The sequence below is a fragment of the Staurois parvus genome, unplaced genomic scaffold, assembly GCF_062004578.1.
Source record: "Staurois parvus isolate SC_StPar_1 unplaced genomic scaffold, SC_StPar_1.0 ptg000287l, whole genome shotgun sequence".
Lineage (NCBI taxonomy): Eukaryota > Metazoa > Chordata > Amphibia > Anura > Ranidae > Staurois > Staurois parvus.
The window spans coordinates 15,730,501-15,752,528 of record NW_028318083.1 but is presented as its reverse complement, the minus strand read 5'-3'; the positions used below and the strand labels follow the sequence as shown (position 1 = coordinate 15,752,528).

General features: G+C 41.1%; 1 protein-coding gene across 3 annotated transcripts in view; it reads left to right on the top strand.

Moving 5' to 3' along the window:
• CDKAL1 (CDKAL1 threonylcarbamoyladenosine tRNA methylthiotransferase) overlaps window positions 1–22,028 on the top strand; it is a 951,890-nt gene that overhangs the window by 201,606 nt on the left and 728,256 nt on the right. For all 3 annotated transcript variants that reach the window (XM_089682258.1, XM_089682259.1, XM_089682260.1), the window contains exon 6: window positions 4,912–5,008. In XM_089682258.1, coding sequence (XP_089538384.1) covers window positions 4,912–5,008 — 97 coding nt within the window. The remainder of the gene's footprint in view (window positions 1–4,911; window positions 5,009–22,028) is intronic.

Sequence of the window (22,028 nt, the reverse complement as noted above, 5' to 3'; positions counted from 1 at the left end):
TTGAGAGCTCTGAAGTGTGTTGCTCTTTTGTCTGTGTGTTTAGCCTCTGTCATCTTTGCCCTGTGGGATACCAAATAATTCTTAACTTGGGATACAAAGACAACAAATAGCACCATCAAGCTGGGCTGTCTGGAGCTTGAATTAGAAACAGAATAAAAAAAAAAAGTTCTGCCTACATGACCGAATGACCGAACAGGCTGTGTTTAGTGTTTTCCACTATTAGATTCATTTTTTGGAGTTTAGGATAGCACCAAGATATGTTGAAGCAGTTGAATACTTTTTTTCTTGGAAGGATTACTTTATAAACTATATCATAAGGAAAAAGGAAGGCAGAAGTGTACCTTTGTTTATTTCAGAATATTAGAAAATACTTCCTGAAAGTGTTAATTCTCCCATGTGACGGATCACTGGCATGGCCTGCCATAATACATGTGCTGCTGTTTTTTTAGACCTCGGTGGTGCCTAGCTGTGATAGAAGCCGAGATCCTAGCCATTACTTGTAGTTAGCTGAAAACTGTTTCAGGTTCACTGACTTCTGGCTGCAGTCCATGGTTTTTGTTTTGTTTCTTTTAATAACATTGAACATAATGGCTCATTTTACTCAGTGCTTTAATGCATAATAAATTTTAACAGTGGCCCAGAGTGAACCCAAGTAAGATGATTGTCAAGAAGAGTGGAACCTTTTGGCAGTCAGTAATGTAGACTTCATGCTGACCACTAGGTGGCAAGGTTGCATTAGAGCTAGTTAGAATTGTGCAGTCCTATTGCAGCCTATAGAGGCAATTCACATTTCTGTCCTGGATTGCTGCTAAAGTTTTAAAGAAGTTATTGCACCACTGTCAACAGATACCCATTTCTTGTGCTAGCCATAAACAGTTATTTTTTTCTGTTCTCAATCTAATCTAAATGTTTGATCAGACCTGGGATTTATGTTTAAGATTGGCCACACTTTTTTAATTGAACTAAAAAAAAAAGTGAGAAGGCATTTTATTGTATTCAAAAGTTTAAATGTAATTAGAAATGACCAAAAAAGGCTTGTATCAAATACATTTTTGAACACACTGCTACTTTCAAACTTTTTTTTTCTTAGACTGGAACATTATACACTTGGATCACAAGGCAACTGTATTCTGCTTTATTATTGAGTTAGAAATTATAGAGGAATTAATCCCTTCTGATTATACTTGTAATTCTGATTAGATTTGACTATATGTGAAATAATTGTAGCTATCTTTGTAAAGTGACTAACTTGAGCAAACTCACACAAGAATACAATTCCGAGTAGAAAGAAGAAAAATAACTTTTGAAGAAGAAAGCATATGGTATCCCCATGCTTTTATCTGTCACATTCATGTATAGAGTTTTGAATCCAAATTTGGAATTGGTGTTTTTCTGTGTAGTCACCTCTCCCCCTAAACAGGTCAGATCAGGTAGTTTTGAATTGGTGTGTAGAGTGAAATAGATATATAGGGTGGTGGCTGTTGCTGGATTTACACATTATTGGCTCTCCATTATAAACAGAGTAGGTAAAGGTGTAAATTAGGGGTGTTCAACCCGTGGCCCATGGAGCCCTCTGATGTGGCCCTCATTCTCAAACCAGGGAAATGCATGCCCGGTGTTGGTAACCCCATTGATCTTGATCAGGGTTTGCAAACCTGCCATCCCAGAGCATCGAGCCGGCATCGGAGGAAGCAGGTGGCCGCAGAAAGAGCAGGAGCCCCATAAGCTTCCTCTGTAGCACCGACTCCTGTCCCAGGCAGGGTGATATCAAGTGCACTTCACCTGGGGCTCTTCTTGCAGCCTGGAGAACAATGCCAGCAGAAGCTGGAATAGGAAAAGCAGGTCAGTGTATTAAGCAAGACATACACTGTGGTTTTGCAGTCGGCATGTTAGTTACCTTTTAGGCTGCTTTCACACAGATCCTGCAGCTTTCCCATGGGTTAGCTGCACTGTGCCATTGACTTCTATTATATCTGAGGGTTTGGTGCGCTTTCTGAAAGTGCACTACACCCACAAGCTATAATAGAAGCCTATGGCAAAGTGCAGCTAACCTGCAGAAAAGTCGCAGGTGCACTGCACTGCACCCGTGGTGTGTGTAAACTCCAGTGCATCAGTGTTAAGGAGCCTTATAAGGGGCTCAGAACAGTAAGGGCTTATTTATATTTGCAGTTTGTGGGATGGTAAAACCCCATAGTGGAGCGTTTTTACCACTCTCAACCACTGGTGAAGTATCGGGTCACAATGGCAACCCTACCCCTTGCTCCAGGGGTCCATGTGGCCTCCCTGTCACATTCCATTTTATTTTTGAACAGGAGGGATATACAGGAACCAATTGTCTCCATTTTCCTCCTGCAGCCACTGAAAGCCAGCCTCTCTTCCTTTTCCTGCCATTGGCATTCATCAGCTGCAGGAGGAAAATGTTCATTCTGCTATTCATAAAATCCCAATTCTGAACCATTTCATTGTGGCGCGCAACCGGTTACCAAATCACTTAAGTGGCCCTCGCTCTTCAAAAGGTTGAGCACCCCTGGTGTAAACAGATCTTTATTTTAAAACAACATTCTGATTTCTAGTTATTTGGAGATCCTAAAATAATGCAACTGATAATGTGCATTTTTTTGTGCTGAAACACTTTTGTTTTTCTCTACAATACTATTATAAATATTTTTTATTTAATCACACTTAAATGGTGGTAAAAAAAGTAAATCATTGCTTAGGCATAATCCCCTTGCTTACCTTCTGAAAACAATTGAAAATGTGAGAAATAAATTAAGAGCCTAGACTAGTGGTTGCAAATTTAGTAAATACAGTAAACAGATTTAGTTGATAATGATGTCAAAATCGTGTTCCAGTACTCTTAAAGCACATTTCCCATCTCAACACAGTGCTTGAATTGCAGTAGTCAGTCACGTAGCAGTCTAGGAAGCCTACTATATTTTAATAGACCAAGTGCTGGGAGTAGAAGTGAGTGGCAGCAGTACTGCTGTGCTACAAGCCATGTTTTGACAGCTCTGCTCCAGGCAAATGTTAACTATCCATTGGATTTACCTCCCATAGTACCTCATTGAAGTTCCCCCTTTAAGCACATAGGAGAGGGCAGATTAAATATAGCCTTGCTATTAGGCTGGGGAAGAATAAAGATTTTTCTTAATTTTATTTTCTGCTTAGTAGCAGGTAATTGCGGTGAATGACACCTTTAGCAAAATTTTGTAGGTACCATATTCTTGTAATGGGCAAGATATTCAGCTGAGAAGACCAGTGCTAGAATTATAAAGCTCTGCAACATATTTTTTTCTTCATTCAGCCTGATCTCTTTGCAGTGCAGATGGACAAAACTCCCGCTGTGCCTTTTTGTGTTTTGACAGCTGTCAAAATACCTGTAAAACAAAAATGTGCTAAAAACGCATGCGACCAATGCACTTTACCCAGCACTTATGTAAGAATGATGAGTACAACTAGGCTGGAGAGCTAGCTACTTTGTTTAAAAACAAAAATTGTCATGAATAGCAATCAATATAACATTAATCACAGCGCTCCATACTTTTAAATGTTCATAGTCTTCCACCAATTGGTGATGAAAAGTGCAACAAATCCCAAACAGTCAGTGAGATGTTTTCCTCTGGGTCAAATAGCTCACAGCTTCACTCCTCCACCTTTAATCAGAGTAGCAGATCAATCACCCTTTGTGCTCAGTGAACCACATCCCCTCAGGATACAACACTCACCGCAAGCAAATGCCTGTCATATTACTGATAGGCAAACAGCACTTTTATTCGATCATCCATTTAGGTGGATCCATCAAAAATCTTCCTTCCCCACAGCGGTACTTTAAAACTCTGTAAGCTCAAGATAAGGGAACAAAGCAACACACATAGCGTAAACCCATTTAACAAATATATTGCTTGTTCAATCCCATTAAAAATTCACTCACAAGCATAAAAAGAATGATCGCTCATCACAATCACAATTCGTTAGACGTCAGAACTTTGCCATCACAGCAATGCATGTGGTTTCTCACCACCCTGTCGATCCATGGACTGACGCTACTTCCTTCATGCCGTTTAGCTCTGAGAAAGTGGACACATCCCCGAAACGCATCAGCAGACCAACTGTACCACCATTCGGACACCCTGCTATCATTGTGGGCCATCTGTGTGGCATTAAGGCTTTTGCATGTACTTCATATTGTTTGTTTTTTGTCTTTTTTTCTTGTACAATAAACCTTGGATAATGGTGCTTGTGCCACCTGCGTGCTTCCTTTCCAGTTTTGATGATTTCCCAGTCTATGGAGGGCTGCACCACCAAGAATTTATCCATAGGCTATCACCTCGTTGAAGTCTCTGGCCTCTTCTTGGCATTCACCCCCCTTTTTTCTGAGGCACTGGAGAGATAGTGCTTTTCATCCTTCATGCCACTTAGCCACGTCCCTAACGTTTCGTCCTTAGGACATCTTCTAAGGGAATCTGTTTGGGATGTGTTGCACTTTTCATCACCGATTGGCAGAAGACCATGAACTTTTAAGTGTGGAGCGCTGCTGTGGTTAATGTTATAGTGATTGCTATTCATGTCAAAATACCTGACCAACGACTGCTTCCGATTGGATGCAGCTGCTTTTTAGCTGACAATTTTCTGCCCAGATGAGGGGTGTCAGGCGGGAGGCAGCCAGCAGGGACACACATTGATCAAATTTTGTTTCGTTTCTCAGGAACCAAACAAAATTCGTACAGTTTACGGACAGAATACCTTACGAGGTGATAAATAGTTCCCATATTGTAGGTTCCTACCTGCAATGGTAAGCAAGATAGAATAATTTGTTTCTTGACACACGTGTGTGTACTTTCTAACATGATTCCATGCCTTGACTTACTTTTCTTTTCAATTTACACGACTACATGTTTTTATTTTTTCCAGAAAAGCACATGAAGAAAATAAAAAGGTTGTTTTGGCTGGATGTGTCCCTCAGGCTCAACCGCGTCAAGAATATCTCAAGGGTCTCAGTATAATAGGGGTAAGATGATGTATATCACTAGAAGAATTATGTCATTTGCATTTTGCTGAAGCTGCACTGAAATCCTCTCATGTATTCCCAATCTATCCTCGGAATACTTGCAGAATAAAAGTACTGTTCACACAATTATTGTAGTCTGCTTTCTCTTCGGTTTTACAGTTCAGAAAAAGGAAAACAGAAAAACTTAATAATTTTTGCCTCGGCCAGGCTTATTTAGCTTGTAGGCCTTTTCTTAGAAGTGGCTGACTTGAGAGACAGCTTACATTTTTTAATTTAACCCAACAACCAAAGAATAAAAAAAAAAAACTTACAAGCCGTTAAGCAATGCTCTGGAACAATGGAAAGCGGTTATAGCACATTGGGTTTATAACCTTTGTTTTCTTTATGGAGACTTGTTCCACCTGGCTCCTACCACTTTTGTTGCTGAGTACATCCATATGTCAGAGGCTTGCTTTTCCCTGGCAGTAGTAAATGTCCAAAGCATTTTGTGAAATGTTTACAAAAATCATTATTTTTTTTTATAATTTTTTATTTTTGGCTGCTATCAAACTGCAATTTTTTTTTTTAATAAGATGCATTTTAAAATATTTGTTTTTTGGACATGACTTAGGGTGTATATACACAGAAAGACTGGGCTATATGACCCTTCTTAGGTTTAAGGGAGGTTTGCATGATTTTCAACAGGAGTTGGATGTACATAGGGGTTGAAAAATTTGTGAATTATTCAGGGGGGCGGAAACTTTTAAAAAAAATTACTTGTCCAAGGGACTAAAGCAGGGTCCCAATCTACTTGTTTCTCATTACAATCTTCTTGTGCTGATAAAAACAAAGAAAAAATATTTTTAACCAAAATTGTATTTAAATCTGAGGTGCTTTTAGGAATGTCTGGGGCTTTTAAAAACAAAAGGGGCTTTATGTCGTCTGAAACTTTTAGGGCCAGTTCACACTACACGCATTTCAGTTGCTTTTTTCTGCATCCAAAATGCACAGAAAGTAGGTTATATGGTTGTCAATGTCATATTTCACATCAGTGCTTGCAGTTCCAGTGCATTTCAGTTGCAGAAAAAAAAAGTAGAACATGCTGCATTTTTTTTGCACAGAACTGTACTGGAACGTGGTAAAACTAATAAAAATGCACCGGAATGCACCAAAAACGCACTGAAATGCACATGTCCCTATTTAAATTTAAGAAAAAAAGAGGGGAAAAAATGAACTGAAATGCATAAAAAAGTGCATGCAAAAACGCACCTGGAACGCATTTGGAGTGCGCTTCTATAGTGTGAAGCGACCCTTAATGTTTTTTACATTGCGCTGTTTATCTCCTTCTCACCTCCCTACCTGTCTCCAGCACTTCTTGTGGAGACTAGCAGGGAGGGGAGAAACCTTTCAGTGTAATGACAACCGATTGGGTGCTCGTTAGGAAAGGGGAGTGCCAGCCTCTCTTGACGCTCGACAGGTGCATTTGCTGAGCGAGTGAATTAGACATCCGCCCCAGTGGGGGGGTTGGGGAGACTTTTGTTCCTTCACGTTACCCTTGCACATGGAAGCACTTGGGTGCTCAGTCAGTACTAGCACCTGCTGAACAGCCAAATCAAGCACTGGTGTCCGCTCCATTAGACTCCATTCACACCTGCACTTTTTGAAACTGCGGCAGAATCGCTGCGATTCTGCCTACAATCTCGAAACACACTACAATTGCAAAATGCAGGTTCAGGTGTCATCATTTTCAACGGTACCTAAAATGTGGTGTGGTTTTGCCATGATTGTCGCACGATTTACTGTGTGGCAAATCATATTGTGTGAAACTTGTCGCCCAAAAAGGAGCCAGAGCTTTTTTTGGGCGACAAGCTTAATGCGATTTGCTGTGTGACCATTGTGGCAAAACCGCACCACATTGTAAGTGCCGTTGAAAATAATGGCACCTGAACCAGCGTTTTGGGATCTGCAGCGATCCCAAAATGCCCAGGTGTTAATGGAGCCACCCTGATTCTCACATGTGTGACTTTTTCAAAGTACATATTCCCATGACAGGCTAGATGTTATGTGTTCCTGTTGAGGTGGTTCACACAGATGCGATCCACATGCATTGCCTTTTGAGTTCCATTACGAAAAGGGCCCTGTGCAAGCTTGTAGCGTTGTGTTCCAGACTCGCAGGTGATAGAACATGCAGAGGTAAGTGTTCATATAGGATTGCTGTTGACAGGAGTTTATGCATTGATGTGAACGGGAGGCGTTATTGCATTGGAGTCAACGGGAGGCGTTATTGCATTGGAGTCAACGGGAGGCGTTATTGCATTGGAGTCAACGGGAGGCGTTATTGCATTGGAGTCAACGGGAGGCGTTATTGCATTGGAGTCAACGGGAGGCGTTATTGCATTGGAGTCAACGGGAGGCGTTATTGCATTGGAGTCAACGGGAGGCGTTATTGCATTGGAGTCAACGGGAGGCGTTATTGCATTGGAGTCAACGGGAGGCGTTATTGCATTGGAGTCAACGGGAGGCGTTATTGCATTGGAGTCAACGGGAGGCGTTATTGCATTGGAGTCAACGGGAGGCGTTATTGCATTGGAGTCAACGGGAGGCGTTATTGCATTGGAGTCAACGGGAGGCGTTATTGCATTGGAGTCAACGGGAGGCGTTATTGCATTGGAGTCAACGGGAGGCGTTATTGCATTGGAGTCAACGGGAGGCGTTATTGCATTGGAGTCAACGGGAGGCGTTTTTGCATTGGAGTCAACGGGAGGCGTTTTTGCATTGGAGTCAACGGGAGGCGTTTTTGCATTGGAGTCAACGGGAGGCGTTTTTGCATTGGAGTCAACGGGAGGCGTTTTTGCATTGGAGTCAACGGGAGGCGTTTTTGCATTGGAGTCAACGGGAGGCGTTTTTGCATTGGAGTCAACGGGAGGCGTTTTTGCATTGGAGTCAACGGGAGGCGTTTTTGCATTGGAGTCAACGGGAGGCGTTTTTGCATTGGAGTCAACGGGAGGCGTTTTTGCATTGGAGTCAACGGGAGGCGTTTTTGCATTGGAGTCAACGGGAGGCGTTTTTGCATTGGAGTCAACGGGAGGCGTTTTTGCATTGGAGTCAACGGGAGGCGTTTTTGCATTGGAGTCAACGGGAGGCGTTTTTGCATTGGAGTCAACGGGAGGCGTTTTTGCATTGGAGTCAACGGGAGGCGTTTTTGCATTGGAGTCAACGGGAGGCGTTTTTGCATTGGAGTCAACGGGAGGCGTTTTTGCATTGGAGTCAACGGGAGGCGTTTTTGCATTGGAGTCAACGGGAGGCGTTTTTGCATTGGAGTCAACGGGAGGCGTTTTTGCATTGGAGTCAACGGGAGGCGTTTTTGCATTGGAGTCAACGGGAGGCGTTTTTGCATTGGAGTCAACGGGAGGCGTTTTTGCATTGGAGTCAACGGGAGGCGTTTTTGCATTGGAGTCAGAGGCAAATGATTTTGCTTTGAAGTCAACGGGAGGCAGTTGTGGGAAGAGGGAGAGAGAGAGCCAGAAAAATCACACCTGTACTGAAATTTCACAGAAACCGGAATGACAATGCGATTTCAGTACACTTATGTGTTAACCCAGGCTAAAGAGTCTGTTTACCCACAGCAGGGCTAAATGTAAAAAACAAAACAAAAAACACCTGCCTGGCGCCTGGAACTACCTGTCCTGGATGCCCGGCGATATAAATCGTGCATTCCTGATTATAGATTCAACCACAGTTGCCATATTATGTGGGGGGACTTTAGACATGGCCATATAATGTTAGGTGTAATGGGCATAACAGTTATCTTACTATATACTCCTACCTGCATGCCTGAGCTAAGGGAAGATGGTCTCTAAATGCTACATGAATCATTTGCCCTTACTCCAGAAATGCTAGGGGGTGTTTTTCAAATTGTTTTCTCAGCAAAATAAAGTATGGAGACATGGATGGATGGTCGAGCTTGCTTTGAATACTAAAAATGAATGAAATGGCATTTGAGGTGCTTAGATGCAATGTAGTTCCGCTTTAAAAACAAAAACTTTTTTTTTCTCTTTAATTGTATTAGAACAGGAACAGATTCTTTCCAGCAACATCCCTTAATCCCTTACCTAGCACCACAATTCTTAGAAAACAAGCATTCCATGTTAAAATTTCCACATTCAAAAGCATATGGGAGAACCATAACTGTATCGAATGATGTTTTATTTGTTAGTGTTATGACCAGACGGTAATCCCATATGTGTATACAAAGTAATAAATTCTTCTTGTTTATTTTATGATAGTTATCTGTTTTTCACTAGCAGTTTTCACATAAATATTTTATATCCAAATTCAAGCTACATTACCTTGTTTTTTTGTCTTTCTTGTATTAATTGTAATGCTCCTGTAAATGTCTATGTATTGAGATTCTGGTGGGGACTATGCTACTGTGCTCCATAAGTGATATGGCTGAAATAAAAAGGCAAAATATTTTGTGAAATGTAATGCTGAGTTTTTTTTCTGCATTTTCCAAGCATCAAATTCTAGACAGTCCCTTAAAAGTTTATTTCTAAAATAGGGGGCAAAGTGGCTGATTATGGCATAGTAAGGATTTGCATGAAAGAGCTCTACACTCCTAAGGCTATATTTGGTTACTTTTTTGGTTATGTTTTTGATCATCTTCTGATCCACTCTTGATGCCAAAGCACAGGACAAAAAAGAAAAACCCTCTGCAACACAATCCACTGTTTTTTTATTTTTTTTTTCCCCATGACTTCTGTGTCTAATGCCCCAAAGACCACAGGCCCCAAGATGACATTGTTCCTTCCTCCCTCCATGCGGCCAAGAAATTTACCTGAGTCTTGGATCACAGTAGCATCAATTTTGGCTGCAGACCATTTTGCCCTGGAGAGACCGGTGTCACCAATCCTCACCCCAAATCAGAGAGCACCCAACTCCCAGTGGATTCATGCAGCTCTGCTCTTTCCAGTAAATTCAGTCAGCCTCTACTTTTACCTTTGACTGACACCTGCATTCTGCTCTAGTCAGCGCTCACCAGAGCAGACTTTGAACAATGGTCACAGTAGACAGAAAGCTCATGAAATTGGGAGGTCAGCGACCTCATAGAAAAGGCAAGCCATACAGACTTAAGGGTTATAGCCCTGGAAATTAATATCTTCTTCATATGAAGCCCAGTTAACAGCCTTTGAATGTACTTCTACAGTCTACCAACAGAGGATCATCTATCTCCATTTAAGGACTTAAGACAGCAAGAACAGAGGTTGCCAGAATAATACCTGACTCCGAGGTATACCATAGGCAATACAGGCAACTGTTACAACCAAGTTAAATACAATCCCTTGGCAGAGACCACACAATGGAGTTCGAAATCAACCATGTTCACTGAGTCCTGATCCCTTGCAACACGAAAGAGGATCTTCCCAGGGATGTTCTTTGCTGAGATGTTATTAAACCATCATTCCTGGTGATCTGATCCTATGGAGATTAATAGGGCCATGATCCATCTCTCCCACAGGGCTTGTCTTGGTTTACACTGACCATGAGATGGTTTGTAAAGCCCCTGCTGAATGTGCTCAGACAGCTGGGCATGACAGATAGGGTCACCCTGTCCATGTTTTAACAAGAAGGTGATTGCAGACCTGCGCTGCACAACCAAAGCCAGCTGCCATACTTCTTTTGAGGTAACAGCACTAATCACAGTTCTAAATTTGGCTGGAACTCTAGAGAGACAAAGGAAGACCTATACCTCCACTGCCACAATGCAGACGTTGATCCTTCTCCAAAATAAACAACCAGACCTGCTCTTCTGCAAACCCTGCCTTACGGATTCCCAGTGCAACACCTCCAAATTTCCTCTACACTGCCTTCACATCTATTGATGGACATCTCCTGCAAGCTCACTGGTAAATTGGTTCACTACCTTCCCTATGCGGCCAACAAAAAGGACCTCTTCCTCAGATATGTCTTTACTTTTCTCTCCCCATCCTAACCCTTACTTGGAGTGCTCTGAAATATTGGAGACACTGTCCTCTCTGAATCTGTGAACGGCCAATTCCATAGTCCCCACCATCAGGGGAACCACAATAGCTATACTTCATTATGTTATCCAGCAAACATTTTGTTACCTACTTAGGCTGTGGGGGACCCTGGGAATTCCATATTCGGATCAAGGGGATGCTGGGCCCCAATCACCAACAGCACCCTGGTAAAACACCTCCGGTTTTTCTACTGCCTGTAATATCTATCATTCTCAGGGGCATTTTTCCATTACTGGCCAGGTCTACCCGGCTCAAAATCATTTCTTCTGGGATGGATAAAGATGGATCTCATTGCTTCTACTCAACAGGGCCACCTCTGTATTGAGATGCCTACTGTAGATGATCTTTGTTGACAAACTGTCAGTCATTTTTGCATAAGCCTACCTACTGATGCTGTCTCATTAAGGTTATTCAAAGCTCTTCATATCACCCCAAACTTTTTTTTATTTTTAGTTTGCTGGTTAGTCTTAATTATTGAACACTATGTTGTCCCATAATCACTGTCAAGAATGGCCACCGACAGACTTTTGCAGGGGCTTTCCCACCTCGCTTGCAGACTAGGAAATGATCTTGATTTTTTGCCAGTGGACACATGACTCATCAGATATGCTGAATGCAGGCCCCTTCATGGTCTGGAGGGCCACAGTTACCAGGAGGATGTGGTAGATAGCCAAACTGGCTGTTTCCAGAACATCCCTATCAGTCAATTGAGAGGAAATGCAGACCGTCCCATCCCTATTACTTGAATACACATTTCAGTCTAACTCTAATAGCTATCGTAAAAGTGTAAAACATTTGAATTCTGTCATGCTTGGAACCACATGCTAATTAAACCCATTAGGACTACATGGCATGCAATAAAATGTTTTACCCAGGCCAAAGGATATCCATCCTGGTCTCAAACTCGTTATCCTTCATGAACAGCTCAGTTGGGGAAGGGCCTAATATAACATAACTCATGAGATAACAGTGCAGTCCGAATGAGGACCTGTTTATCTCTAACAGAAAATTAGCAGCATTTTGAGCCCAAGCACCACTACCCTAGGAAATACCTGGAGCAGATCCAGCCCAATTACTCTCCTAAGTGGAATGCAAATCCGACATCCCTCATACTCATTCAAAAAGTAATTTAATGTTGGACAAGAATATGCAACTTAGACAGTAACCTGTAGGTATTCAAAGATATTAATACCTATAGAAAATTGGAGTATTTTTCATGCTTCAACCCTTTTTGTTTGCTGTTGCATTGTCTCCTCATTGTTGTTTCCTTTGTAATACCCTTTTTTGAAAAAAATTATTTGCACCATTTTTACCTTTTTGTTATTAAACAATATTTTGAAAACTGTTAAAATTATCTCTAATGCACTAACGCAGAACTTTAGGAATCCCTGTCTTTGAAGATTGCTACTACAAGGTAAATCTCTGGATATACCTGTGGTGACGGTGTATATTACAATTGTTTATTCTTAAATCATTATTGCTATTGCTAATATTGTGAACGTTTGATATTTTACATTAACAAATTTCTGGTGATAGTGTAAAGGGTTGATGACTTATTTAACCAAACCCAGTGACAATTGCTTTCATATTGTCGACACTTAGATTGTGGTCCTGCAATCTTTGTGCAGGGTGAGGCTGAAAGTGTCATTGTTGCTCATCAGTGGCAACGTGGCGTGCGGTTGACCAGCCATTTGTCATAAGTTGGTGAAGAGGGCAGTGGTCACACCGCATTTGTCTGACCCTTTCTTGAGCTTAAGTTCACAAAATTGCCTCGCGTATGTTCTCCTTTAACCTACCCAAATTGGGACCCCTTCTGCAATGTGACCCTGATGCTTGTATCACACAGGAAGAACTTCAGACACCCATCTGTAGCAATTATGCACACAGAGATGGATGTGGTGATCCATTTTGCTCCTCCATCTTGTCTCTCTCTCTCCCAAATCAGATTTCTCCGATATCCCTCCTTCCTCTATGTTGAGTGACATGTGGTCTGGATGATGACAGAGATCACAGGCAGCAAACTCATTGGGATGGCGTCATGGCTATAAACCCCACTAGCTGGTGCCCCTATGTCTGGGAGACTCTTTCTGGAGAAGGGATCGTAAAACCATAAACCACGCCCTCACTGAGCTTCAAAGACATTCCAGGTAGTTGTTTAAAACACACATTTTAAAAACTCACTTTTCCATATAATTTTATATCTTCAAATAGGACATAATTACATAAACATGGAGCACATATTCGGACGGCTCACTTTAATACAAGTCGCCTGATATATTACATCCCCTAGCTGGCATATACCGGAGAGCAGAAAATTATATCTCCTTAACCATCCAAGCAGGTATGGTTCATATCTAACCGTTCAGCAGATGCGTCTGCATATTACTCTACTAGTGGCCGGGCTGCTAAATGCACCGAGAATAAGTTATGAACCATGACATCAACTGTGAGAGTTTTTGGTTTTAGACGCTTATGCAAACATCATAGTGTTATTGCTGATATTTCCGAGTTTCCTCTTTCTCTGTACAAAAAGGAGGTGGTGGCAGTGTGAAAGGTTAATTGCGTAATTAACCTGACCCAGTAACAATCGCTCCCAGGCTGCAGATACACCGATTGTGGTCCATTAGCTGGAAAATCTTTGTGCAGCTGGGCGTGGCATTGTTACGCACGTGACAGCGTGGTTTCAGATTGGCTAGTCCTTCGGTCACGAGTTTGGTGAGAAGGGCTGGGGTCCGATGCCGCGATCGTCACACCATCAAACCTGCCAAACAAGGTAAATGATCTGGCACAGAAGGTCTGATAATATACTATAAGGTTTTCTTACTTTGTTTGGCACCTCACTTCATAAAAGCGTTTAACTTTTCAACCCACCACTCTTACCTCTCAAAGGACGCCTTACAGGACCATATTACAGTCCTTAAGGAAGGTAAGGACCCCTCTTTATATTACAGCTATTACCCAATTTTATTCCTAAACATTGACCCAAGACGGTTTCTGAAAATTCTTCACCTCCTCCTGCGCATCTCAGACATAATTGGTCTTGAGCAAGTGGGTGTCATCCCATCTTAAATAACTAATGGCAAACTTTTTTTTAGACTTAGTAAGGGAGGGATTTAACCCAATCCCATTTAACCTCTTTGTCCCATTGGGCAGATTTCACTTCCTGCCTTGTAGCCTAAACAGGAAGTGAAAATAAATCTCCCCAATGTGAGGGAATCCCTTGTTTTCACAAAGGTCACAAAAACTAGTGTCCTCATTGGAAGACTTCCCCTCTATTTCTTTTTTAGTGATGACCTAGATTTGGGGATTTGCTTTTGCTTTCACTCTTAAACAGGATGGGAAACATGACAAATGGACAATAAAATCCTGACAGGTATACTAATCCCTCTCCACTTTATCCAAAGCTAAAAGTATATTTTGTCTTTGGTTATACATTAAGACTCTTGGGACAATGTCATTAAAGGTCCTCAGCCTGGTCCATTTGGCTAGCACCTCTCCTACCCCTTGCCTTTTGTTGGCAAACGATGCAGAAAGGGTCTTTGCCAGGGTAAACTGGCAATTCATAGAGGCAGTACTGAAACATTTAAGGTGTTACTAAACTCACAACACTAAAATCAGACTGTATATGCAGTAAAGCATGCTTGTTATACTCACTGTGGAACCTAAGGGGTTAATCCTCTGCATTGTGTAAAAATGCTGTTTGATCCTGACTTCTCTGATCCTCCTCTTCTTCCAGTGTCCCCCTCTTATCTCCTGATAAGACATATCTTGTGGAGACACTCTGTGCATGCTCAGTTTGGTTTGTATTGCTATAGTGTGTTTTTTTTTTTTTGGGAGAGTGCATGTGATCAGCACAGGGCCAATCAGCACTGTCCAGACAGTACCTCTGCAAGATCAGAGTTAACCCCAGCATCTGGGGCCTGCATGCAGGGTAACCAATATCCTCCTACACAAATTATTTTTTCCCCTCACTAATCCACATATTTCCTTCTCTTATCTTCTAAATGAATTTTAGACTTATGGGGACCCTTCCCACCTAATAATTGATAAACAAAAAACTGAAGCAATGAGCATCATGATTATCCCTTACCAAATGCATAAGGGGTATGTCCTTCCAGACATGTACTGCACAGTCTGTCACCTGGTTAGGCTGATAGATTGGTGTAGATGCACTATATTACCAATAGTATTGAGACACCCCTCAAAATCATTGGATTGAAGTGTTCCAATCACCTACATGGCCACAGGTGTATAAAATCAAACTCCTAGGCATGAAGACTGCTTCTACAAACATTTGTGAAAGAATGGGTCACTCTCAGGATCTCAGTTAATTCAAGCGTGGTACCGTGATAGGTTGCCACCTGTGCAATAAGTCCATCCTTGAAATTTCCTTGCTACTAAATATTCCACGGTTAACTTTATTATAACAAAGTGGCAGCACCTCAGCCACGTAAAATGACTGAGAGGGTTTAGCGCATGCTGAAGTGCGCATAAGTCGCCAACTGTCTGCAGAATCAATAGCTGGAGACCTCCAAACTTCGTGTGGCCTTCAGATCACCACAACAGTGTTTAGAAAGCTTCATGGAATGGGTTTCCATGGCCGAGCAGCTGCATCCAAGCCTTACATCACCAAGTACAATGGAAAGCGTTGGATGCAGTGGTGTAAAGCATGCTGCCACTAAACAAGGAGAGAGCAGCTACAACATCTGCAATGCCTGAGCTGTGATGCCACCCATAGACTTACCATGGGACATCTGTCCCTCCTCTCCCTCAAAGCCGTTGGTTGGAGCCGATCGTGTGACCGGACTGGAGTGCCCTAAGAATACACAGGAATACACATTCCTCTCCAGATCATATTTAAAATTAGATTTAGCCTGGACTTCCACTTTAATGGTTAGTGAACATGAATTGCTATGTCCCTCAATGGGCGATAGCATAAATGGGGTTTTGTGCTTGGTGTAAAATCCTTTTCATAGAGCCTATTGAGGGACACAGCTTCCTACTCTCTTGTGGTATGTATTGCTATTGTTTTTGCAGTACTGTTTGCTACAACTGAGCAGTCTAGGTAAAGGGGTTGTGCTCCTTAGGGTAGTGGTGGCGAACCAAGGGGCACGCAGAGCCCTCTCTGTTGGCACACTAGCCAAGTCACCCCAGCATCACCCTAGCAGCCGAGCATCTGATAACGGCACACATGGGGGCCAATGCGCATGCTCAGAAAGGAGTAGTGGTGCCAGTCGATGACGTCATGAGCCACGACTCATTAGCCACGACTTGTGTGGTCAGTGCGCTGCCAAGAAAATATATATATATTGACTTGGACTGGGATCTTTGGACTGTTATTTTAGCAGAAGCCCCACAAGGTAGGAAATGCACTCAAATGCCTTTTTTTCTTTTTGTGCTGGTGGTCAGTGGAACATTGCCCCTCTGTGCTGGTGGTCAGTGGAACATTGCCCCTCTGTGCTGGTGGTCAGTGGAACATTGCCCCCTCTGTGCTGGTGGTCAGTGGAACATTGCCCCCTTGTGCTGGTGGTTCGTGGAACTGTTAAAAAGCTGTTTGTATCATTGAAAGCTCTGTTGTATTTTTCTTTTAAGACAAAAGATGTTAATATATGAGTTATTTTTTTCTAAACTAAAACCTCAGTATTCAGGTTTAATTGCAGAGTTGGCACTTTGCGATAAATAAATGGGTTTTGGGTTGCAGTTTGGGCACTCGGTCTCTAAAAGGTTCACCATCACTGCCCTAGGGGCTGACCTCCTTGGTTCATGAATATTAATTGCTGTGACCCTGAATAGGGAATTTACAGTTTGTACAAAAATCTAATTTTAGCAGTTACCGTGAAATGTGCACAATACTGTGTTGAAAAATATAAAATACTTTTTTGGCCCAAACATTGGCTTCAGGTAAGAACAGTTTTTAATCTGCTAGTACATAGTTTCCTGTATTAAGCTCATTGTTTACATATTCGCTAATGCTTTAATATCATAGCTGTTGTAGTAATGTGTTACTGTAGAGATGAAAATTTAAATATAAGCATATGATTCTTGACTGAAAGATAAGTAGACAAGCAAAACTAAAGCTTTAAATGTAGACACAGGATATATTATTCTATAAAAAGCTTGTGGGATGCAGTACGGTGATATTAACTCTAGAAAGTTGAGCTCTAGGGCACAGGAACTTGTATGTAAATCTAGGAGAAAAAATCTAACCAGGCTTTGTATTTTCAAGGTACGTTGAACAAATTGTGGTTCATTTTCCATCCAACTCACAGAAAAGATTTTAAGAGCAGTAGGGGATACTGTTTTGTTTTTTTTAATCAGAAATCCAAATGAATTCACCTTTGAGAAGACCATTACACGGATCATAACAATGGTGGATGGATTTGTTACACGTGTATTTTATCCTAGCGGATGGTGATCTTTTTTAATTCCTTGGGGTGTCTACTTTCCAGAAAGGGTTCATTTCAGGGGGTTTGGTGCTATCCTGGCATGTCAGGGCCTTCAAAACTGTGATAGATATTGAGGAAGTGAAATGAGGAAGTTACGCACCTTCAGGCTTTCAAAGTGGTCATTGGATTTCAGTCTCCTGTATGTGGCTAGGCTCCCAAAAAGTCTTACACATGTGTTATCCCCATACTCTGTAGAAGTAGCAGAATGTATTTTGGTGTGTAATTCCACATATACCCATGGCTTGTGCGAGAAATAAATCTTTTAAATGACAACTTTGCTTAAAAAAAAAAAAAAAAGTTTGTCATTTTCCACAAACTTGTGGACAAAAAAAATAAATCTTACATGGCCTCAATATGCCTCTCAGCAGATAGCTTAGGGTGTCTACTTTCCAAAAAGAGGTCATTTGAGGGTGTTTGTACTATCCTGGTATTGTAGCACCTCAAGAAATGTGATGGGCAGTCAAAGTAAAAGCTGTGTAAATTCCATTATCTGTACCATAGTTTGTAGACGCTATAACTTTCACACAAAGCAATAAATATACACTTACTGGGATTTTTTTTTTAACCAAAAACATGTAGCAGAATACATTTTGGCCTAAATTTATGGCAAAATTTTAGTTTTTGGATATTTTCTATGACCAAAATGAGGAAATACCACCAAAAGAAAGCTCTATTTGTATGAAAAAAAGGACATAAATTTAGTTTATGTACCGTATTGCATGACCGCACAATTGTCTGTTAAACTAGCGCAACGCTGTATAGCAAAAAAATGGCGTAACTTGAAGTATCTATACCATAGTTTGTAGACACTATAACTTTCACACAAAGCAATCAATATACATTTATTGGGATTTTTTTTTTACCAAAAACATGGAGTAGAATACATTTTGGCCTAAATTTATAACTAACTTTGAATTTACTATATATTTTTTATAGCTGAAAGTAAAAAATATAGTTTTTCTTCAACATTTTTGGTCTTTTTTGTTTAAAGCGTGAAAAATAAGCGCACAGGTGATCAAATACCACCGAAAGAAATCTCTATTTGTGTGAAAAAAGGACGTAAATTTAATTTGGATGCAGCATTGCATGACCGCACAATTATCAGTTGAATTAGTGCAGCGCCGAATAGCAAAAAGAGGCCTAGTCATTAAGGGGGGTTAATCCTCAGGAGTGCAAGTAGTTAAAAATTGTTCTAAAGGCCACACATTTTTTACCCTAATCTATTCCCTGCATTAAGTTAAAAAAAATGCCTCAGTATTTGCATCACCTCCCCACCTCCCTATATACTTACCTATCTCAATCTAACACTGTTCCTGTCTGCAACAGCACTGGTCTGTGTTCCTCTCCTTACAGGACACAGAGACAGTCAAATCCTGTGGGGGGGTGGGGCCAAACCAAGCTGTCTGTGTATGCACATGCACACAGCAGGACTCAGGTGTGTGCCCGCATGTGTGCCACCATAGGAAGTGGCTTTGTATGGTGGCACATGCAGAAGAGGCAGAGCCAAGAGTGCAGGCGGGAGGTTTGAGGCTGCTCTTTGCAAGACCATTCCACAGAGCAGGTGAGTATAACGTGGTTATTATGTTAGTAAAGAAAAAAAATAGTTTACAACCTTTTTAACAAAGTTCATCTTTGGGGTTTACGTTCTTATAAGTTTTGTACAGTTGCAAAGTTATTTAATGGCCTGCATTTTCATATTGAGCCAAAATGGTAGAAAATGAAGAAAGGACATGAAATAAATAAGAACTACCTTATTTCCCAAGCCTCCTTTGTTATTCTGTGCTGAAAGCTACAGTGTGGGGCTTTTACTTTACCAGCTATCTTGTTTACATTTTGGAGTCTGACATCTTGTAGATACCAGGAGGCCACTTGGGTGTCCAGGACTGCTCATGACCATGGTTAACCTTCATCTCCTGCATAGTAGTCATCCTCCTGAACACAGAGCATGGGTGGAACAGGTTGGGGTTTTAGATTTTAAAAAGGTAGCAGGTCTAGGGAACACTGATGGTGCAGATTGGAGAAGAAAATTGTTCCAAATATAGGGTTATAGTGTTCTGAGGTTAGAATTATTTTCCTCTTCATCTGATTATTATGGAAGTAAGAAGGCAAGCAAAAACCTAAAGGGTTCCTAATACATGGTGATCGCTTTGAGAATTTAATGACCATTAGCTTAAGAAGAAGATATAAAATGGACTTTCTCCGAGAGAGAGAAAATAATCTCTTAAATTGAATTACAATAACATATGCCTCTTGGGTGGAAATCATTTCTGATATTAAGCCATTTTGTTTATGCTGACTACCAGTGTGTATTGCAAGCAGCACAAAAGAACTAGCTGAATTCTAAAAGGGCCAAGAGGAAAGTGACCTAATTTGTTGGACTGGTTAAAACAAATTGGTGTTCACTGGAAGAGACTACCCAGCATATGCCAAATGAACTACATTCATAAAGAGAATCAATGATCATTAAATGAAGCTCACTTTCAAGGATTGATGAACAGTTGACAGAATAACTGCCAAATGTCACAAGTGTAAATCTTTCTTGATTATCTCAAACTGGCCCTCTCCACATGGCCAAACAAATTCTGGATTGGTTTTATTAACACCAGCATGAAGTCAAAGGCTTTCCATGGCTATTCTCATCGCTTGATCTAAAGGTAGATGGTTCATTATGGAAAGCTTTGCCCAAAGCTCTGTATGCTTCTGCCCTCTCCATCAAATTGTAAAAAAGGACTACAGACCTCAGAGGAATTTGGCCTTTTTTTACTGCCTATTGAGGATTAGACAGTGTTTAAAGCCAGCAACATTCTAACAGTCCTGTAAAAGGTGTACTGAACTTTGTACAATGAGACCCATTATTCCCTATGACCTGTTTTTCAATTTAAGGGTTCAGGAGAGGTTCCTTTGGCCAGCCTTGACTTCCACTCAAGCCTAAGCACCCTTTACAAGAACTTTTGCCTGCCCTGTCTTTAAAGGGATAGTCAAATGCCAGAGCTTCTACTTCCCACTGACATTCTGGTGTTTGATAAGTTAGAGAGGCATTTGAAGGGGGCATGATTTAATTTTGATTTGCTTTCATACAGCATAATAAATAGTGACATACCTTACTATTATTTTTTAGTCTGACCCTTCATAATGTCATTCAAATGTTTATTTACAATTTTTAAGAGTCCTTTTTCACAAGCCTCATCAGTTTTACCGCAAAAAACTAGTCATTACAAAAACTGAATCTTTTTACATCAGTTTATACATCCATCTTCAGTTTATATTGCTATACATCAGCTTTTCTCATGCCTCTTTTCTATCTCAGGCACACTCAGCGTAGAGCTCCTTTGCCTGAAATTCCATCATTATTCATGCTGGCAGAAGACACAGGTGCACCATCTAATCCCACTGTCAGCAGCCTGTAACCCTAGGTTCAAACCTAAGCATTTTCTGCAGTGTTTTGCATTTTCAGAAATGCAGTACAATCCATTTAACATGATTTCCTATGGGACTTGTTCACCTGGTGAGTTTTTTGGAAAGTGGCAGGGACATTTTTGAACGCAAAAAGTTGTGTTTTTGGTTCTATAGACTTCAATGGAAATGCTGCAGAAAAGCTTGTATTGTTTTTTTGCTGTGTTTGTGTTTTAAATCTGACTAGCAACAAGAAAAAACATGAAAGATAAACCCCAAAACATGTGCAAAAGCGCAATGCAGAAACCGCTCAAACGCAACTTGCATAGGTGCGAACCTAGCCTAAAAGTTTGAGAGCAGCTGTACTGAGTAGTAATAATGTTTAGGGCTGTATGCTTCCAGTGACAAATGACCAGAATATAGACTTGTGTTTTCAGGTATTCAGCCTAAAATATTAGTACCACTCAGGACAGCTTTTAGTCTGTCATAGACTGACATGCTGCAGGCAGTGAGGCTACATGCTGTAGCTGTGCCTTCCAGGCTACAATTCCATTGTGTATGTGGCCTTAGTTGGGAGATCTTAATCAAAACCACCACTCAAAAGTCTTTTTAGTTTCCCTCACTGCAGATACCAGGTGCTGACCCAAGGAGTCTATCCAAGCTCCATACACAATGTAATGAAACGCAAAAAGGCAACACTCCGATCACCTCACTGGAGTCACTCAGTTTAAGCCACCCATACATAGCAAGAGACATAACGCTGCCTGAAGGCCACTCTTCTCATCGAATTGCGCCCATTTTTCTTTATCACTGCACATTTGTTAATTGTTGTAGAAAATAGTCATGGTGGACAAAAGTATAAACAAAAAATATGTTTCTTGCCCAAAAACCGATCTAAATAGACTACATTTGTTTACATCTGTTTTTGTCTGCCGGAACAAAAAAATAAACGCAAGGAAACCTTTTCAATTTTTTTGCCCCATGTGAAGAACTTAGATGTAAGCGAATGTTAACAGACATTCGTCCATTTCTATCCAGGTGCTCATGGTTTAGTCTGGGTCTTTAAAAAGTTGGCCTTAATTCACATTTTTTATCTAAAATATTGTGTGTGCTTCTGTTTTGTCACACCCCATACCTTCTGGGAAGAGGTACAAGCATGAT